Source organism: Nylanderia fulva, unplaced genomic scaffold, assembly GCF_048542155.1.
Source record: "Nylanderia fulva isolate GAGA-0341 unplaced genomic scaffold, ASM4854215v1 Scaffold3, whole genome shotgun sequence".
In the NCBI taxonomy this organism is placed as follows: domain Eukaryota; kingdom Metazoa; phylum Arthropoda; class Insecta; order Hymenoptera; family Formicidae; genus Nylanderia; species Nylanderia fulva.
Genome location: NW_028190368.1, coordinates 1,098,193 through 1,117,998, shown reverse-complemented (window position 1 = coordinate 1,117,998; position 19,806 = coordinate 1,098,193). Strand labels below are relative to the sequence as shown.

At 37.2% G+C, this 19,806-nt stretch overlaps 1 protein-coding gene across 18 annotated transcripts in view; it reads right to left on the bottom strand.

Annotated features, from left to right (window-relative positions):
• Positions 1 to 19,806, bottom strand: part of PMCA (plasma membrane calcium-transporting ATPase 3) — a 96,944-nt gene that overhangs the window by 14,475 nt on the left and 62,663 nt on the right. For 9 of the 18 annotated variants that reach the window (XM_085484510.1, XM_085484511.1, XM_085484525.1 and 6 more), the window contains one exon: positions 10,722 to 19,023. The exons of 7 other annotated variants lie outside the window; for them this stretch is intronic. In XM_085484510.1, coding sequence (XP_085340636.1) covers positions 18,493 to 19,023 — 531 coding nt within the window. In that variant the 3' untranslated portion in view covers positions 10,722 to 18,492. Of the gene's footprint in view, positions 1 to 2,334; positions 7,152 to 7,823; positions 7,893 to 10,721; positions 19,024 to 19,806 lie in introns of those variants that run through there. 2 more of the 18 variants (XM_085484519.1, XM_085484517.1) reach the window with 2 other exon arrangements.

Here is a 19,806-nt window from a genome sequence, read left to right as displayed (position 1 = left end):
TATGATGAGGATATGAAGAAAACGTTTTAATTCGCGTATGATTAATTGCTATCATCGTCTCGCGAAAATATCCGAAATGTGAAAAATAAATAAATTCGTTGTCCGGCCCGCAAAGTGTTAAGCCTGCAAAATGCAATTTATCACTCCTAGCATCAATGTTGATAATTCGAAGCATCCTGCGGTAGAAGGGAGAGGGAGATTAGCAAACGTGGGAATCGATCAAAGTCGACAGGCTCTTAGCGAGCACGGTCGAATAATTGAATTTAGCGATGTAAATTCACTTGTACAGCGTCAAATATTTTATTGGATTGACAAAAATGACGCCTTTTTAAATAATTTTTCGGCCATTTCTTGCTCTGTGTGACTCTGATCGATCCATCAGGTTCTGTCAAGGAAAAAATCGACTTTAAGTCGGTTGAAGGATACGTTTCTGCTGCCGATTACCACTTTTGCGAACTCGTCCCGATGTTTGTCGATCACTTCTACTCGAATACCTCGCAATTGCGCGGGTAGACGAATGCGGCCTGGAAAAAAAGATGTACCGACGTCGCCGCTCTGCCTCAACTATTGCTTGCAACTTGCCGCAACATCGCATGCACCCATCGATATTAAGTGCTTTCCAGCAACGAAACACAGCATGGTGGAAGTATGCAAGGTCAAGCATTGCGCATAATGACGCTATTACGGGCAGAGAACCAATCAGAATTGTCCCAAACAAAAAGGCAGGAATTCGAAATGATTTCATTTCGAAGAGAAAAAAATTATTTCAATAAAATAAAAACATCGATAATTTTTCATAAAGCGGCTCGCCATTTTCAATCAATTTGCGCAAAGCTGCAAAGCACATAATCCAATAATGATTTTATGTTTGGGGCACTTCTGATTAATTGACAGTTCACCTCTACTTTTTCCACCAAAATGCTTGTATACTTCTGTCATGACACACAGTTCATACACTAGGTGACACAGTCTTACACAGTTTTCAATTTCATTTTACATAATTTTTTCAAAATAGTTAATTTTTTTCAAAGTTTATCAGAATATCACTGTCTGTAGAAAAAAATGATACCAAATGTAAAATTGTTGGTACCATGAAGTGATACAAAACGATGACGCAGCTGTGTACGACTTGTGAAAACGTTGTATTACACACTGTGTGGGTTGATAGAAAGCACTCTATAGTCAAGAAGACAAAAAAAAATTAAAAAAAAACAATATCCAGAATCAATTCTTTTCGGCATTCTATCTCTGCGTATTGTCGACGGCTTGAGGAACGAAGCTGCTGGCTGGTCGAAACGAAGAAAAGACACAATAAAAAAAATTGCATCTTCTGCGTTCCTCTATTGCGAACGCTATGTATGAGCCAAGCTGAGTGGCACACATGGCTGGCACACATGCGCGGCCAATGATACAATTGATTTACGATGATCGAGAAGAAGCGTCACGAGCGCGATCCGCGTCGCGCATCCGGCGACGATTTCCAGCATCCGGCGCGCGACTTCCTCCAAACCATTTTTTCCAATTACGCAGTAAAAGTGAAAATTTATTTCGTATATATTCGAAATTTATATTGTCTGCCTTATTCAAAATAAAATCAAAGATTTCAATTTATTTTTAAAAAAGATTTTAATTTTTAATACATTTGTATTGAATTTTTTTACGGTTAAAATTCATAATTACTGGATGTCACTTGAAGAAAGTCTCGGCGAAGCTGGTGGACGTCGAAAAACGCGGGACGAATCGACGCGCGACATTTATGCGGTCATACAGAGTGCGCATTTTCTGTTTCTCTCGCAGCGTCGGAAAAGCCTTAATCAATCGAGAGAAAGATAGGTAAGAGAAAGTGAGAGAAAGAGAAAGAGAGAGAGAGAAAAGCATATAGAGATAGAACAGATAGACAGACAGATAAACAGATACAGTTAGAAGAAGCAAGAGGAGAGGAGAGCGAACGAGAGACAAGAGTCTGGATTGCCACTTAATCAAGCAACACGATACATGAGGTTCGGGAAAGCTCGTTGTATCAACCTCTTCTCAGAGACAGAAGCGACAGAAGCTGCGATTCGCGCTCAGATAAGCCTCGACGAGAGTCCTCGACTTGCGAGATGTAATCGTTATCCTACTGTCGATTAATTCGTAACCGGAAAGTCAAATAGAGATGTACAGGATGTAAAATACAGGTAAAAATTAAGTTTCAATTTTTTTCTCCAAATTTCAGACAAATTAAAACAATTAAATATAGTGGATATTTTCCACTAATAAAAAGGATATTTATTGATATTTAAAAAAAATGAAAACTTAATTTTTATAAGAAACTCTTAATTTTCGACCATCATCTCCTAAAACTTTTCGCATTTATTTAGATACACCCTGTATAATCTCGACCAGTTGAATATCTCTTTGACATCGATTAATTACGGAAAAATGAGTCTCTCTCGTTGCGAATAACATTGAGATTTTTTTTCGCTCCGCGAGAATATGACTCTCGATTTTGCCAATCAACTGTCTCGCTAGTTTTTGCGCCCGATGGCCGATCAGTGACGCGCCTCTTCCACTGCGGCGTCGTCCTAATCTAGGTTTTTCCACTTAGCGAGCGCGGCGGACCGTCGCTTGACTTTTCTACTTACACGGACTCCTGGCGGACAATCGCCAAAGTTTTCCACTGCGACTGCGATCGACCATCGAGCGGATTTTTTTTGCTTACATAAAATACAACACGAGGAAAATTATAAAAATTTTTAATCGCGACAGTGAAAAAGCCCGTGACTAGTCAGACAAATCAATAACTTCGGTTAAAAAGTATCGCGTCGAAATGTCAGTTTCAACGATGAAATATACAGATGCGAGAATGTCACAGGAAAAAAAGTATCGACTGCGAGAAAAGGTTCTAATCTTACCTTTTAGCTGCACCCTGTATACACATTTATTATCGCGAATTAATATCGAGAACTCGCGGAAAACCTTAGAAGTAGCGTCTTCGATTAAGAAAGCGACGGATGTTCTAAGATAACCGATAAAATGCTGGTCGAACTCCTAGAGTACTTTCTCGTTTGAAGAACAAATATTTGCTATCTAAACAAACATCTCCGCATTTTCTCAAAGTCTCTAAATAATACCCTACTCAAGATGACTCGATGACGTTTCGACTCACCGTTCGATGATCCATCCTTCGGCAGCGGTTTTATTTTCTCTATCGTGATCGAAGAGCGAAACGAAACGAAATTAGACGCGCGAATCTCCGACGCAAAAATCTGGCGAACAATGCCCGAGACACGCCAGAAAGAAACAGGATGCACTCTGTACGGTCGTCGATGTTTCGTGTGAACGTGAAAATGAGAGAGAGAGAGACAGAGTGTATATACAGCAAACCTGCAGGCAGGAGTCATCAGCAAAGAACGAAATGCGACAAGCAACACTCGAGGAAAATATCGAGCACAAAAATACAACAATTCATATACAATATACAAAGATCTATAAACTACGAATCAGCTGCATGCATCTGGCAAATATAGGGTGTAAATCTAGGGTGTAATCTTCCCCGGAAAAAAAACCACCTCTTGCAACAGTGAAAAGGGAGAGGGACGAGAGAGAAAGTCTCTCTATCGTCCCACAAGCTTCAGCTAACCCTTCCTTCCTGCTTTTCTTCCTTGCGTTCTCGGTCGAGACGTGCATTTCCACGTCTTCCGAGATCGGACGTATATAGCATTAATTAATTATCGCCGACACACACACAACATTGAAAAGAGAATACTTACGCGATGCGAGGGAGACGTTATCGCCTTCGTGTTTACTGTAGTCGTAGCTACAGACCCCGAAGGATGCAGGCTTGGGTCCCTGGATCTTTTGCGCGCGCCTCCTTCAGGCGCTTAAATACTGTGTTCTGTTTTTTGGCTTTCTTTTTTTCTCTTTGCGTATACTTTGGCACGAAACAACATGCACGCTAAGTAATGCGCACTGCCGATTATACGTATCGCAATAATAATACGGACGACGACTCTCTCAACGGAAGGAGGACGGTTTGTTTTATCAGTTTCACGTGAAAGGAGATTAGAATGACAGACGGGATTCATAGAAAGAGAGAGAAACGAAGGAGCTAAGAACGAAAAAGGGAAAGAGAGAAAGAAAAGAAGACGGAAGAGCTAAAGTGGTGTGGCTTTTTGAATAATATTTATGGGAAAAAATTTTTCATCTTTTTTTCATTCGTTGGAACTTTTCTTCGAGATAAGGAAGATGAAGCTCTCTTTAGATTGATAACTTTTGTATATCGCGTTATCGATTCTGTGACAAAGTTATCAATGATCAAATTATTATCATAATTTTTATGGAATAATTTCGCTTATTGAACCTTATTTGAAACAAATAATCTGTCATTTTTGTAATATGAAAACAGGCTGATTTGTCTTTTTAAATCACCTTTATCGGGAAGACATTCGCTTCGAACTTTTCCCTTTTCGTATCTCTCCTATCACGGGAGACACTTGAGTTTATTTTATTTAGCAATTGTGGCTGTTATACCAGAAAATCGATTGATTGATCGGCAGCGTAATGGCAAATGTGTATTACGTTTCATCGATCTTCGTCGAGTGTCTGAAAGGTTCTTTTTTGGAATAAAGATGATGACATACTATAGGGGGAAAATGATGAGCATGTATATGGAAAGAAGATGTTTCAATAAAGAAAAAAAAAATATACATAATATCGGTCTCTCGTCCCTGGAGAATTGTAATTCTATTCGCTTCAATTGTAAAATATATACATACATATTTTCGTCACGAACTCGTCAGAGAATTTGAATTTCGTCGATTTGACTCACAGATCGCGTCTGCCATCCATCATTACGTGACGATGTAGAAATTCGAGAATATTCTTGTTATTAGAGATCAAGTCGAGACCAGAAATTCAGCCTGACAGATCTCAACAGGGAAAAAAATATATCTCGTTCTCTTGTTTACGCGCAAATAAACGTAAAGAGATTTCCCTCGCGTGTCTGTCAATGACGCACGAAACTCGACGAAGTAGAAACGTCACTTTTAATCTCCGATTGTAGAAAACACAAGTCTTCCGTTAAGGCTCCTGGGCTGTCGCCATGTTACAATTGTGACGTCAGAGGCGAGAAAATACACGCTAAAAATTCTTAGATGTCATTTCGTAAAGATATTTCGATAAAACAGCATTTCGAATGGCTTTAGCACCATCTTAAAATATTTGTTTCCCTTTATAATCAATCAACAGCTGTAAAACGACTATAATATGAGATCTGGTCCTTGCACATGCAATCATTCCGCATGACGAGGTCTGATATCACGATCATTTTACGATTATTGATCGACTGTCAAGGAAAAAGTATAGTTTTCAAAGTATTTTAAAAGTGTGCTAAAGTCATCTGAAATATCTTTTATTTAAAAATGGCATCTAAGAATGTTCAGCGCGTGCTTTCTCGCCTCTGACGTCATAATCCAACATGGCGAGAACCCAGGAGCCTTAATATAACACGCCGTGAGAAAGAACACGTGTATAAATATCGTTTCGCGAGCGAGCAACGGATGGAATTTAATTTTGCGAGACAGACGAGAAATTAAAAGATCGAATTCACGAAGCGTTTTCGTCGTTTTTTATATTTTTCTTTTTTTTTTGCAGCAAGATGCACAATGAAAAGCAAGTGCGTGCAGAGGCTCGCAATCTCAGGCATCGGCGCGAGATGCAACACGACACACACACGATATCTATAGACATATACACAGCTGTACACTTAATTGCGGTAACAAGAATAAGCAACAATCAAGGTAAAAGCACAAATTGCGCATATTTGTTCTTTTTACAACGCGACAAATTCACGTTCGAAGGGTGCATCGCGTCTCTCTCATGCAACGTGTGATCACATCTCGATGTGATTCGTTTCTTGGCAGAGACCTAACGAGAGAAAGAAAGAGAGAGAGAGAGAGAGAAAGAGAGAGAATCCTAATGTATATAATCTAGCGGAATTAGTTCGATTTTTTCTCTAACAGATCCATGCCACCTTGCTCTGTCGACTTTTCGCTCGATGCGGCAATTCATTTTCTGAACCTGATGTGAGGAGGAGGACCTAGGACGATTTTTTGAGGTTTTGGAACACGTGTGCCGAAAGGTTAACAGCAGGAGAGACGAACGAGGATCTCGTGATCTCGCGACGGGGATCGAAATAAGCTCATTTTTCGACGTCAGAAAATTTAACAGAAGGAATTGCTTCTCGTCTAACAGAAAATAACCTGACGAAATGACAAAACTTCGATCCCCATATGAGATAAAAAAAATTGGAGGGAATATACGTGAATCGCTACAGGATGAAGGATATGAATTCAAAGACGTAAGGCAATCATCTGTCGTCATCTTGAATAGAAACACTTTATTGATTAACTTGTACTGCAAAAAATAAGAATTGATGTTGGTCATGTGTTTCTAAACAAGATGGATGATTGAAAACTCCTTATGTCTTCAAAAGCTGGGTTTGTAACTAAATTTTCATGTCGATTCCCGATCACGATTTTTAGGGAGCAGGATGTAAGCGGAAAAAGTGCGGACATGAGATATACAGACACACGACGAATACACGATGTTTAATGTAAAGTTAACAGATAACACAGGACACCGAGTGCTGCGAGTGGAGAGATGGAAGATGGGAAAAAAATTAGAAATAAAGCGGAAAGAGACGGACTTGTACCACCAGAGGGCTGATATAATTTGGCAAAACAAACAGCGCGCTCTAACAGCGTTCTATTTTTTTCAAAATGAAAACATCACATGTATATTTTTTCTAATCGTTTTTTCAAAAAAAAAAAAAAAAAAAATGTCTCTTTGTCATTCAATTCGTGTCAGCTCTATCTCGGAGCGATTCCTGTACGAGGAATCTCTCTCGCAATTGGAATTTCGGCGTCTCTTTTCAGCAGAAAAAAGTAGTAGTAGCTCTCTATGTCAAGTAAATAAAGAGAAAATGATTACCAACAATGCCCCTATAAGCAAACAACGACGCAGCATATAGACTCGGAAATAGCTAATCCTTGCCGCGCTTCAAGCTTTGGGATGTCAAGGATTAACACAGAGACATGTACCTTTCCTTCGTATTGACGTCGAGGGCAGGAAAGGCTGCCCGGTCCAGTAGTACAAGCCGTAATATTATCCTATTGTAGAACAGTATAAAGTAGAAAGCGGGAAGTATACGTAGACAGTTAAAACAGAAAGTTCAAGATAGAAGGAAAGAAGAAGAAGAAAAAGAAAAAGAAGAAGAAGAGACATTTAGAGGAATGAGTATTATATTCATAACTTGTAGGACTCACTTACAAACCCAGGTAGCAAGCATGAGTTATTTTGACGTTTAATGACGTCAGTTTGACGTTAAAATGACGTATGCTTGTTACCTGGGTCTGTACTTGTGAGTTCTCCAAGTCATTTTGACATTTAATGACTTGAAGTTTAATAACGTCAGTTTGCTGCTTGGGAAGTGACTTACAAATTATTGAAATATTCCATTCTAACTCGTAGAGTATTCTATGTAAAAGAGGGAAAAGAGAGAAAAGGAAGAGGAAAACGAGAACAAGGGAAAAATCTTGGTAAGATGGAGAAGGACACAAGAGAAAGAAAGAGAGAGAGAGAGAGATAGAGCATTAGAATAAGAAGCGTGTAAAAGCAAGAAAGTTAAAAGGCAGCTGCGAGCGAGCAAACAGGCGAGTGACACAGAGAGCGAAAAGGAAAAGATCGAGATAGAAAGTAACAGAGAAAAAGAAATAGAGATAGAGATAGAGTATAGAGATAGAGAGAGAGAGATAGAGAGCAAGAGAGAGAGGAGCGCTTACAGCTTGGTCTGTCGAACTCTTGCTGTAGGGTACCGGTATCAAACGTTCCTGCAACTCGCCACCTATCACCTTCAAGAGTAAAGGATAACATAATGGTTACAACAGAGTGGAACGATCGGATCGCGCGTAACCACTTCTTCAACCCTCAAGCGGTGCACTTTGTTTCTTGCTCACTTTTCGCGATTTTACTTCGAATATTCATAAACGAATCCATTCATTATCGGTCATACGCAAAAATGTTGGCGCGAGGATTAATTCTTTATTCTATCGAGACCAACGAGATATATTGGGGCTTTCGATCGTGTAAACAATTAATCCTTACGCTAACATATTACGTGTACGGGTCGATAATCTTTTGTAGAGTATATCAATTTTCTGTTATCGAATAGAGAACCTTTAGAAAAACTTTGGACAATTTTTCTGTGGAGTTTCCCATCCAAGCACGTTTGAAGAATTCATGTTATTTTTAATACTTAACTGGTACAATGGAACTTTTACGTCAGAAAGATGATTGTTTTAAAATAAAATTTCTTCAGAATTCAAGTCCATATCAAATTACATTTATCGTATACTGTATTACAAATATTACAAAATGAGAATAAATATATAAGATTGTGCATAATCCTATTAATTTTCAAATTAAGTTAAAAATATTCCTATACTTCTCTTATTAAAAAAAAAATAATAAGTTTCAAGATAAGTATATATCTAGGATTTTTCTTGTTTCTTTAAAATATCAATGATTTTATATATCTTATATATTTTTCACCATCTCTTATTTCTTTTGCTATACAATTTTCTCTACAAGTACCAGTTAAGGATCTCAAATTGAAGTATCTTCCGCACGAAACGCGAGCTTGAGGGTTAAGGGTGACACATTCTCATTGGTTTGTCTCATTGAAATGCTGATGTTTGCGCAAGTAATCAGTGTGACTGTGAGAGTAATCGGATCTGATGGTGGTGTTCGCGTTTTCTTGCCGGTTTCAGAACTCTCTTCCCGCTCGGGAACACGTCATCTTAGTGCGATAGCTTTGTTATTTCTCCAAAGTTCTTTCCTTCGCGAATTTTACATTTCTCGAACGGGATACATAATGTAAATTAGATTGCTGAGTATTGTAGATTATGTTGAGAGTGTGTGTGGCTTTTTATTTTTCTTCTTTCTATAAACCGAGCTGTGCTCCAATTCGACCGGAAGCTGATTTGGAACCAATTGCACCAATAATTATTCAAAAATCTCATTGCAATATTCTGTTTACGCTTTTGCTTCATTATTAATAAATAATTGATTTGCTTAAAAAAATTATTGACCATTAAAGAGATCAAGAACCATTAAAATGATCAAAAAATTGATTTTAATTTCTTAAAAACGAATGTAGAAGATGATCAAATAAAGAATTGGTTTATTTTTTTTTATGATTGAGTTTCAAAAATGTAATTTTTTTCACTTTCAAAAATTAATTTCTAGTTACTTTGTCAATTTTTCTTTTGTTTTTTTACAGCTCTAATAGAAAATTAAAAAAAAGAGTGCATTATTTGCATTATATATTTTAAAATTTTGCAAGACTATAGTAGCAAATTTATTTTTGTTATTCTAATTTCTATTTTTTTTAATAAACAAACTTTTTTCACAACTTTATTAGATATCTCATTTGATTGTAAATTCATATAAAATTATTATTGAAAAGTAGATTTATATTTGTCGAGTAATTTATGATAAGCAAAATTTATCGCATGCATGTTCTTTTCACATTTAAAGGTTCTGGATTCCTTTAACTCAACTTTTCGACAGTTCATATTTTTTGATCACATATGTATATTTAAGATGATCACATTTTATATATTTAAATTTTTTATTGTAACTCTTTTTGGCACATAACAATTATTTTCTTAGATAATTAATAAAAGCTCAAATCTCAATGAATATTACAATTGTATCGATTTTGCATCATTTTCACGAATAAAATGAAGTAATTTGAACAAAGGTGGAAAATCGTTGGGATTAATGTTTAAGGAAAAAAAACCGTCAGGTGCAATTCGGTCTCGCTGATAACTGATAAGGGACAAAGTACGAGCGAGAGTGCCGTGCCAAAGTGAATCAATATACAGACAGACAAGCGCAAAGACGTAGAGAGATATACAGAGAGTCGGTATATATAATATATAATATATATATAATATATATATATATATATATATATATATATATATATATATATATATATATTGTATATATATGTATATAAGTCGGCGAGCAGATGGAATTACGAGAAAAGATGTGCACAAAATTAGTTGTTGCGTGGTCGTTCAGAGTGGAAAGAAGATGAAATTAATAGTTTGTTCTCGTCGAATTATCATCCATCGCGCGATGGATCCGTCGACTGACAGAAACCGCAACAATCATCGATGACCCGTCGAAATGCAATGCGCAAATTTTTATTTTTTTTCCCTCCGAATATGCAAGTTATATTAATATATTTAACTTTAAATAATCGAAATTATGTTATCCCCAAGAATGATCACTATTATAATTATTGATCAATCAGTGTCTCTTCGAATAACAATATTTCTGTGATTCTTTTTAATTAATCAGATTAACTTTTTAATTAATTAATTAATTAATTTGATAAAAAAGCGAGATAGAAATGAGAAATAATAAAAAATATTAAGGCGTTGTATTTCGACGGATATTTTAAAAGTATAGTAGAAAGCAACGAAGACATAGGAATTAAGTTACATAATGATGATGATGATACCATCTCCGTCATTACCCGTCATTGTGCATTAGACACGTCAATGAGAGGCATCATCGAGAAGATCTTGTGCGCAAAGTAGTAGTCTTAGTGTGGATCAGGTGAGAATTAATAGACATTGTTGGATCCAAAGAGTACAAGTAAGAGATCGCTGTCGGTCAATCGAAGAATCGACTGTCCTGTTGTATTTGTTTCACGTAAATGTCACTATATAATGCGGATCAATAATAATACAGGTCGCATATCTAGGATCTGGTTTAAAGGTGATCGATATCGCCGGGTAAATAGTCGCGTCAAGAGATTTTTCTTTTTTTTTTTTTCCCGTTCATATCGCGACAATCGAACGTGTCCTAACTAAGGATTCAAGACCGAATCATCTTATAATTTCTCGATTTAGCGTAGCTCTTCTACAGCTGGCCTGAAAGCGGTCAAGTCGGAAAAAAAGGAGCATGCCGTGTTTTTTTCTCTTTTTCAAAAATATAATATTCGACCGATCGAATATGAAGATCGAGAGCAGTAGCGTGATGTGGGGAAAAAAAGAGGAGAGAGGATCGCGAGAGAGAGAGAGAGAGAGAAAAAGAGAGAGAGAGAGAGACACAGAAAGAGAGAAAGATTGATTCAGCAACAAGCCAAGCGTGGAAAAGATTTTGTATCGCTTTATTCACCAAGTCGATCATTGTGCAGCTTTTGTTTTTCTGGTTCGTTTTTCCCTTCTTTTCGAATACGCAATTTCGAATACGGAGTCGAGAGAGAAAAGGAAATCTTCGCAGGAGGCCTCTCCGATCCCCTTCTCGCACACACGTTTTATTTTCTCTTTCCCTTCTCTTCCACCAATTTTCTTCTAAATTCGCATTCTTCGAAAATCCCGTCTCCTTATTTATTTTTTCATCCTTTCTATGTACTTCCCTTCAATCAGCGTCGCGCAGGAGAGGCTAAAAGCGATTCGCACGATTCATCGACGACGAATTCGATGTACCTCGCTTGCTTTTAGAAGCGGAGGGGGTGGCAAACGATTATAATACACGAGGGAAGATAGAGAGGGAGGAAAAGGGTTGGAAGGGACGAGATAAGAATCGAGTATACCAGAGAAAAATCCGAAGGTACCACCCTCTCCGCTGATCTCCCTCTATCGGACTTGTTATTTGATTAACGTGTCTTAAACTTTATTTTATATAATAACAATAATAATAATTAATAATAGTAATAATATAATATATTCCCTATTCACATATCATTAAATCGATAGTCCAACTATACATTTTTATAATATATTATTATATATTATATATATATATATATATATATATTTATTATATATATTATATATATATATATATATATATATATATATATGCTCTTAGAGTTTTTTCCTCACAGTAACAGACTAATATTATGCGTCGATATTAAAAACCAGGATGTCTTCTCTCGTTTGCTACAAATTGCGATTCCAACCCGCGGTCTCTGTGTACACATTTAAGTTTTTATGACGTACTTTATCACCGCGAGTCATTAGATTATTACACAGGCGATCGTAAACGAGATTCTTCGTTATCCCGCATCGAAAAAAGAATCATCGACAATTATATTATATCGAGGATCCGCAAAATCTCGCCGGAATCTTTAATTCGGATTCGCGTCGCTTTTTGCGGGAGCTTTTATAAGGCCCTTATAAGACCCGTATTAACATTATCTCTATTTTAATCAGTGCTCGACTTCTTCATCCTTTTTGCGTCTTTATTTTCAAATTTGTTAAATTCGAGATAAATTTTGTTTACAAAAAAATTGAAGCTTACGAAAAAACACTGAAATAAAATTATATTTTGTTAATTGAACATATATTAATATTTAAATAAAATATACGTTTTGTTAGAGAATTTAATGTCACATTTAATTTAAATATTTTTATATATTTAATCAATAAAATAATATTCGGTTGAAAGGTTTAGCCAAAAAATTAACCAATTTGTTTTCAGTGCAAAGTTATATAAAATCTCTGGGGATTATAATGATGGAATAATTGCAATTAGAATGAATATTGAGGCGCTGTATTAAACTTTCGAGCTTATTGCAATTTCAACATCTCAAGCAGCAATTAATTACACGAGATACAAGAGATATGTAATACGGACCTTACGTAACTGCGAGAGGGAGCAGAATTCTATCTTGATGCTATTGAAGTAATTTGGGGAGTGGCATACGTCGAGATTCGATTTATCAGTCACGTCGTAAGGACCAGAGAAAATTGTTCGAGATTATCTTATCTTTATCCAGCTTCCAACATCCTTCGAGTTTCGACAATTTAAATAACTATCTTCTTCTATATAAATCCGATGTCACACATGTTCTCACATAGAATGGATGTCTTTTGAGAATAAAGGAACCCTACAAAGATCATTCGACGTCATTAATGTCTTCTCGTCTGAAGATAAACCGCGTTATTTGTGCATCTTGAATATATATCAAGACACAATATTATTTCGAAGTCATCAATTTGATAGCTCCAAAAAAGGAAGTTGAATCATGAAATGTCATCCGAAAATAAAAAAAGAAATACAAGGAGATATTAATTATGTGAATAATAAATAATTATTCAGATAAAATTTTATATATAACTATCAGCTGGGATTACGTCAAAAACTTGGGTAAATTCTGTTTGATGGAAGAAGTCGACCAAGAAGTTTGTCGACGAAGAAGAAAATTTCTTTCTCTTTTCTAATTTAATTTTGATTGACACACAAGTGTCTGACTTGTATATACCTGGTAGAAAATTGATCGATTTGATCAGAAAAAAACTTGTGTTTAATTATTATTTTAAACCTTTAGACAGAAAAAAATATTAATGACATCGAGTGTATAGTTTAAGTGGAAAATAGTCTGAAGTTGTAAATTGACAATTAGTTTAATATCTATTAATTAAAAGTTTCCGTAGCTGGGCCATTTTCCACATAAATCATGCAAATCTTTTATCAATGAAAATTTATTGATAAAAGATCTGAAATGTTATATTAAACGCTCAATGCTTTTTAATTCTTGTTCGACTTTCGATTTTCACAATTATTCCAAAATTTACTTCTTTACAATTACAGCCATTACGGCTTACGTATGTAATGTTACTTGTACTATACGGTGCGTAGGGTCTAAAATCTTCAATCTCGCGTGAATTAATTATTGTTAAATAATTACTCGCGAATTAAATGATTATTCAATTCCCGATCGAAACTCGGCTTCATTTAACGGAAGGTCCTTACGTCGCGTTAAATCAAGACGGCAGCCGAAACGTCGCAACCAGGAGAAGACCTAACGACTAAGTTTTCACAGCTCTTTCTAGTTCTGTACTGTGTGTGTGTGTATCTTTTGTATCTTTATTTTTATTCTTCTCGTCGACGTGTTCAACGCGCTGGCAGTAGCACACATTTAAAAATCAATTAGTCGAAACAAACGATCTCGGCACAATATGTAATTAAAATTAAGTGACTGATTAAAAAATAAACTAGAGAAAAGAAAAGAAAAGGAAAGGAAGAAAAAATTCACGATTCTTAGCTAACCGCGTTCCTTTCGACGATCGAATTTCGCGTATTCGGAAAAAAAGGAGATCATCGAAAATAAATAAAATGAAGTTAATCGCGTTAATTTCAGATGATAAGATTAATAATTTAATATAATGAAGATTAAATATATAAAAAGATTATCGATACACTGTATCATTATACTTTCAACAATTTCAATAATTGTAACAATGCAAAGCCTTGGCATCGTTTTACAATTATATTCAAATGTTATAACCCTTATTACCCCGGTTATTCCTGTATAATGAAGTTTTTCCGTCTCTCGAGTCACTTTGATTTTTTAGCGAGAAAAAAACGAGACAAAAGGATAGAACAGACCAAGGAGAGAAGATAACGAGATTCGACGATTAAGTACATTTCTTCGCGTCCATGGACGACGAGCGATTTTTCCTCTACGCGGGAAAATGGATCGTGGAGGAAAAGTACCAGCGGGAATTGAAATCGACATATATTCCGACGAGAAATCGAGAATTTCTGTTTGACGACGCGCGGAAAAATATGTGTACACCTCGAATATCGTCGCGAAGTGAAGATGAGAAAAGATATACGGTGCATTATTGGAATTCTACCCCTAGTAGCAACTGTACGCCATTTTGACGGCGAATGACGTCATCAGACGTCAGTTTGACGTTTAATGACGTCAGTTTGACGTTTAATTATGTCAATTTGCTACCTGGGATAAGGATTCATCTACATCCGGTATTATACACATCGGTTTCAATTCCACAATTCGAATATGAATTTATTTTCGCGTTGACGATTCCTCGGTCGACGCGTTCGTCAGAGAAAACGCATATTCGCGGTCCCTAAATTTGTTACAAGATTTCATAAATAAAAGAGAGAAGTGACGAGAGAGAAAGAGAGATAGATAGATAGATAGAGAAAGAGAGATAGAGAGAGATTGTGTACGTAAAAATTGAATAAAACTTACATTATACAATATCGAGAGCTCCTCCGTCTCTCCGTCCGTAACGACATCGTCTTTCATTTGCACCATAATATTATATATATAATATTTAGATATAATCGCCGCTCGAAATCGCATACTTCGACGCTGTCGTTCGGCAAAAGAGAAGAACAATCGGTAACGAGAACAACCGTCCTATATATGTATAATTCGCGGTCACAATAATTCATTTCCTTCCTCGTCGGTAGAATATATTCAGACAGACTATTTCTTTAATCTCTCTTTTCGTCTTATTTCTTCTTTTCCTTTTTATTTATTTTTTTTTTTCACTCGAACGAAAAAGAGGGGACGGGATTCTCTATCGGACGACGCTTTCCAACACTCTGAGCCCCCGCGATTCGTGTCTCGAGCAGTCGAGAGATGTAGAGAGAAAAGAGAGAGGTATAGAGATCGCGGATCCTTTTACGTCAGGATCGTTGGCAGAATTCGGTTTCCTCGAGGCAGGGTAAGAGACGATAGATAGAGAGAAAAAGAGACAGGGAGATGAGTGAGACTTGAGGGTAGTCGCAAAATTAAGGAAGATCGACAAGATGGGATTCGAAGCGGAGGACTCGCGATCGGGGTCAGAACTGTCATCTCCTTTTGGTCCCACGTGTAAAATGGATATCATTTTAAAAAAAATAATAAATAAAATAGAAAACTCGTTTTACGATCTATTCTCGACATTACATTGTTTTCAATAGAGACGCTTAGACACCAAATTAAAATTTTAATAATAAATAAAATAGAAAACTCGTTCTACGATCTATTCTCGACATTACATTTTTTTTAAAGAGACGCTTAAAACACTAAATTAAAATATCACTAAATTTTGAAATTTATATGTTTACATATTTATATATTTACAAAAAAAGATTGATAATTAAATAAACGTACTGCATCGAAATTTTTTGCACTGCAAGATTTTTTATTCAGTTTCGAAACGTTTCGTGATGCTTTTTATTTTAGATACCGTAGGACTGAGCCCGCTCACGAGAACGACGATAAAATGGCGAGAATAAAAGAGACCAAAGCATATATGTATATATATATAGTGATGGAGTATGTGTAAGTACATTTCAGCCCCGAGAGAAGGACGTTTCTTGTCGTGTGTAGATGCAGGAAGATAATAAATAGAATCTCTCGGATACCCTTTTTTCCCTTCGATTGTCGATCGCAATCGAGCGATACTCTCGCCCGAAATTAGCGCGTCTTTTATCCCCCTACAGGAAAGGAATGGAAGGTCGTTTCTTTTGTTAGTCGCACTCGCGCGAAAAGCAGTTAACAAGTGTTGGCTCGCGAGAGGATTTATCTCGGTCGAGGTAGTTTTGTCGCTGATGACGTCACCGTCATCCTCGACGACCCGGGGGTTTTGAGTCGTCGTCGCGGTTATATATCGCGCGAACAGACACATTCACATCCAATCCCAAACAGGCAAGCAAACGAGTGACGGGTAGTTATTACTGACCATCAAATTGACGAACAACATTAAAAAGTGACAAGATTCCGGAAAAAGAAAATATACTCTACGCAAATAAAACTTGGATATTTTTCCAAAATTGCAACACTGAGAGAGAGAGAAAAAATATGGAAATTTATAAAAAAAATGATTCAAATTATAATAAAGATATAATAGCTTTCTTTTATTTATAGCTTGTTTCATTTTTCAGAATTTTGCCATGTAAAAAGTACACATAATGAGTTAATTAGTGTTATTTTTTATCACCAATTAGTGGTCAGCAGGTAAATAAATAAATAGGCAGATATATATATATATAAGTAAATAGGTAAATATATAAGTAAACGATTGTAAATGAGGTTAATTGATAAGCGGACAAGCACTCTTAAGCACCGTCTATATATGTCAAGTATACGGATAAAATACTATTTTCATGTACGAATATTGGCGTGCAATCGTCATTCTTCAGAAAATTAATAGGATTTGATCATTCGATAATAATATCAGATTCGCATATACATATAATATACGGTCTGCAACGGCTTACCGTTTCAACGCGAAACGCAGATCTTAATCTCAAAAAATTCCGCTACTTAAGATTAATGAAAAATCTGTGTGACGTCAAATGATATCGAATATCAATTTCAAAATTCACACAATAATCGAGTAACGTTAATTACTTTAAGAAATATTCGAAAGCCTGTGCACAGTAGTGATATCTCATTATTTCTTCTTTTCTACGCATGTGGGAGGTTGCAACCCATATCACCGTCAACAACCTCCAGAACGCTACCCTAAAGGGCGAAAATAGTACTTTCACCCGGTACACCGGTCTGATAGAGAAGCGGGGGTAGAAAAAGCAGGGAATCCCTGTTATATATCGTACTTGACAGTGTTATATACAGGGTGTTTCAGAACTGGTGAAAAAGTGTTCAATGGCATATTCCTGGTATTAATTTTCGAATTATAAGCAGTTGAAAATAATGGCTTTTTTGGAAACTAAGCCTTGTAAAAAAAAAAAATTAACAAAACTACATTATTCAGTAATTAATTTCAGATAATTTGCTTTAACATTCTAAAAATGACCTTCCTCCATATTTTCACTAAGAAAAAAATCATCTTCAAATGATACCAGGAATCTGACATTAAAAACTTTTCCGCCAGCTCTAAAATATCCTGTATATTCCGTAAAAACCATATTCGCGAAGAACAACCCCGTCTCTTCGCAACCGTCCCTTCTCTTCCTCGCCTTCTAGCCCACCCCAAAACGTCACGTCGCGTGTTAAGTACTTCGGTTGTTATCATAAGCAGCAGTTCGCGAATGTTGCGCCTTCCTCGTTTCGTGTTCGTGCGGGCGTATATTATCTTAAATCGGCGCGCTGCGATTTCTTTGAGATCAGATCATATCCGCCATCCCCGTTGAGCGAGTGATAAAAAGTTTCCGGCAGAGGGACGGAGGAGAGAGAAAGCAGAAAGGGAGAAGATTAAAAAAAAAAAAAAAAAAAAAAGAAAAAAATGATAATTGGAGGAACGAAAAATTCCATGACCGATCCGAGCGAAATACGCGGTAAGTACGTTCTTGGGGCGGAAAAGTGACGGATGATAATTGATCCCAGAAGAGGAGAAGGAACAGAGATAAAACGCATAAACGCATAATACCCTTCTCGTCTCACGAATCGAACGAGACGAGATTGCGGGATCCTCAGCGAGATCCCACGGGATGCATACGAGACCGTAGGAGGAATATATATATAATATATGTACAAATTCCTCTACACAGTAGAGGAAACAAAGTGACAAAGGGCAAGGAGTCGGGATAAGAGACATTGAAACCCAAGGAGAGACAAAAGTCGAAGGTACGAACAAAAAAAAAAAAAAAGAGAGAGAGAGAGAGAGAGAGATAGAAAGGGGGATGGAATGATATGCAGAAGAAGAGAGAAAAGAGTCTTTAAATGCTGGTCTCGTGTACGAGTTTGGTCAATTCCGGTAGGACCAAGTTGTTGGAGCTCAGAAGCAGGGAATTCCCGGTGCTGTCTCTATTACTGCTCGTCTGCGCCATATAGTTGGGGCTCAGGGGCTGATTGTGGGCGTTACTAGTGGGGGATCTGTTATCGGTGATGGTGGTATTGGTAGTGGTGTAATGATGATTGTACGCGTTGGCCGGCCCGGTCACACTCAGCAACAACGGCGAGGCAGGGCTGTTGAGGGATTGTTGCATCCTGGAGGATCCTTTGTAGTTTGTCTCGTAATCCTGACTCATCATCGGCTCGGCACTCCTATTAGAGGACTTGTAGGCGGCGTTCTGCGCGGTGGTGGTGGTGTTTGTCGGGTCTTCGTCAATGTATGTGAAGTCAGAGAGTGGTCGGGGCCCGGTGTGGCTGCGTGAACTGCGCATACTGTGTAAGCTGTGTAAACTATGGACAGAGCGACGCTCCTCCAGATCTTCCAGAGTCGACTTGAACGCTCTGATTACTCGAAGCTGCAAAAACAGGGAAGGACGTCTATCAGGAAGCGAGGAGGCAAGCCAGCAACACACAAGCACGCCGTATATTGGTTTTTGTTTTTTTCTTTTTCGCGCGCACAGAGGTGTGTTTTTAATAAAGGTGTGTCCCCCTTTTCTTTATTTTCAGTGTCCCCAGAGTGTCGGCGGTTCTGGTCTTGTCGTTGTTCTTGTGGCTGTTGTGTTTTTATATGGATACATAGATTTTTTATTTCTTTTACCGAAAATATATTTCTTTTCTTTTCATTTTTACGTCTGTGACGTGAGTTTCTTCGCTTGTCGGCTTGGTTGCATTTCACCCGAATTCGTGAGCTAAGTAGAACCGGATCGATTGAGTGTACGATAGGGGGATATATAAGACATGTCGTGATTTTTTTTTTTTTCCCTCGAACGATCGCTGTTGTACCACCGGCTATACTTGCTCGAGTAATGCAAGCTAATGCAATACGGACTCGATTATCGGCATCGCATGCGCACAATCTACTTCACTTTTTTATGCGTACCTACCTACACGGCTTCTCGTTTGGGATTCGTGATGGAGTGATCATCGGGGACCAACACGACCGAATCTGGACGACGCGCGGACGTCCTCGCAGACGAGACAGCCTCCCTTAGTCCTTCTTAAACGAAGGTGTTCAGGACGCTAATAACGAGTCTCTTGCCAAGGTTGGCTCGAGAGGGAAATCGCAAACGAGGAGTAGCTCATAACTATCTAGGTGTAATGTAGTAATATGGAATTTATTAATTCGATCTAATAAGTAT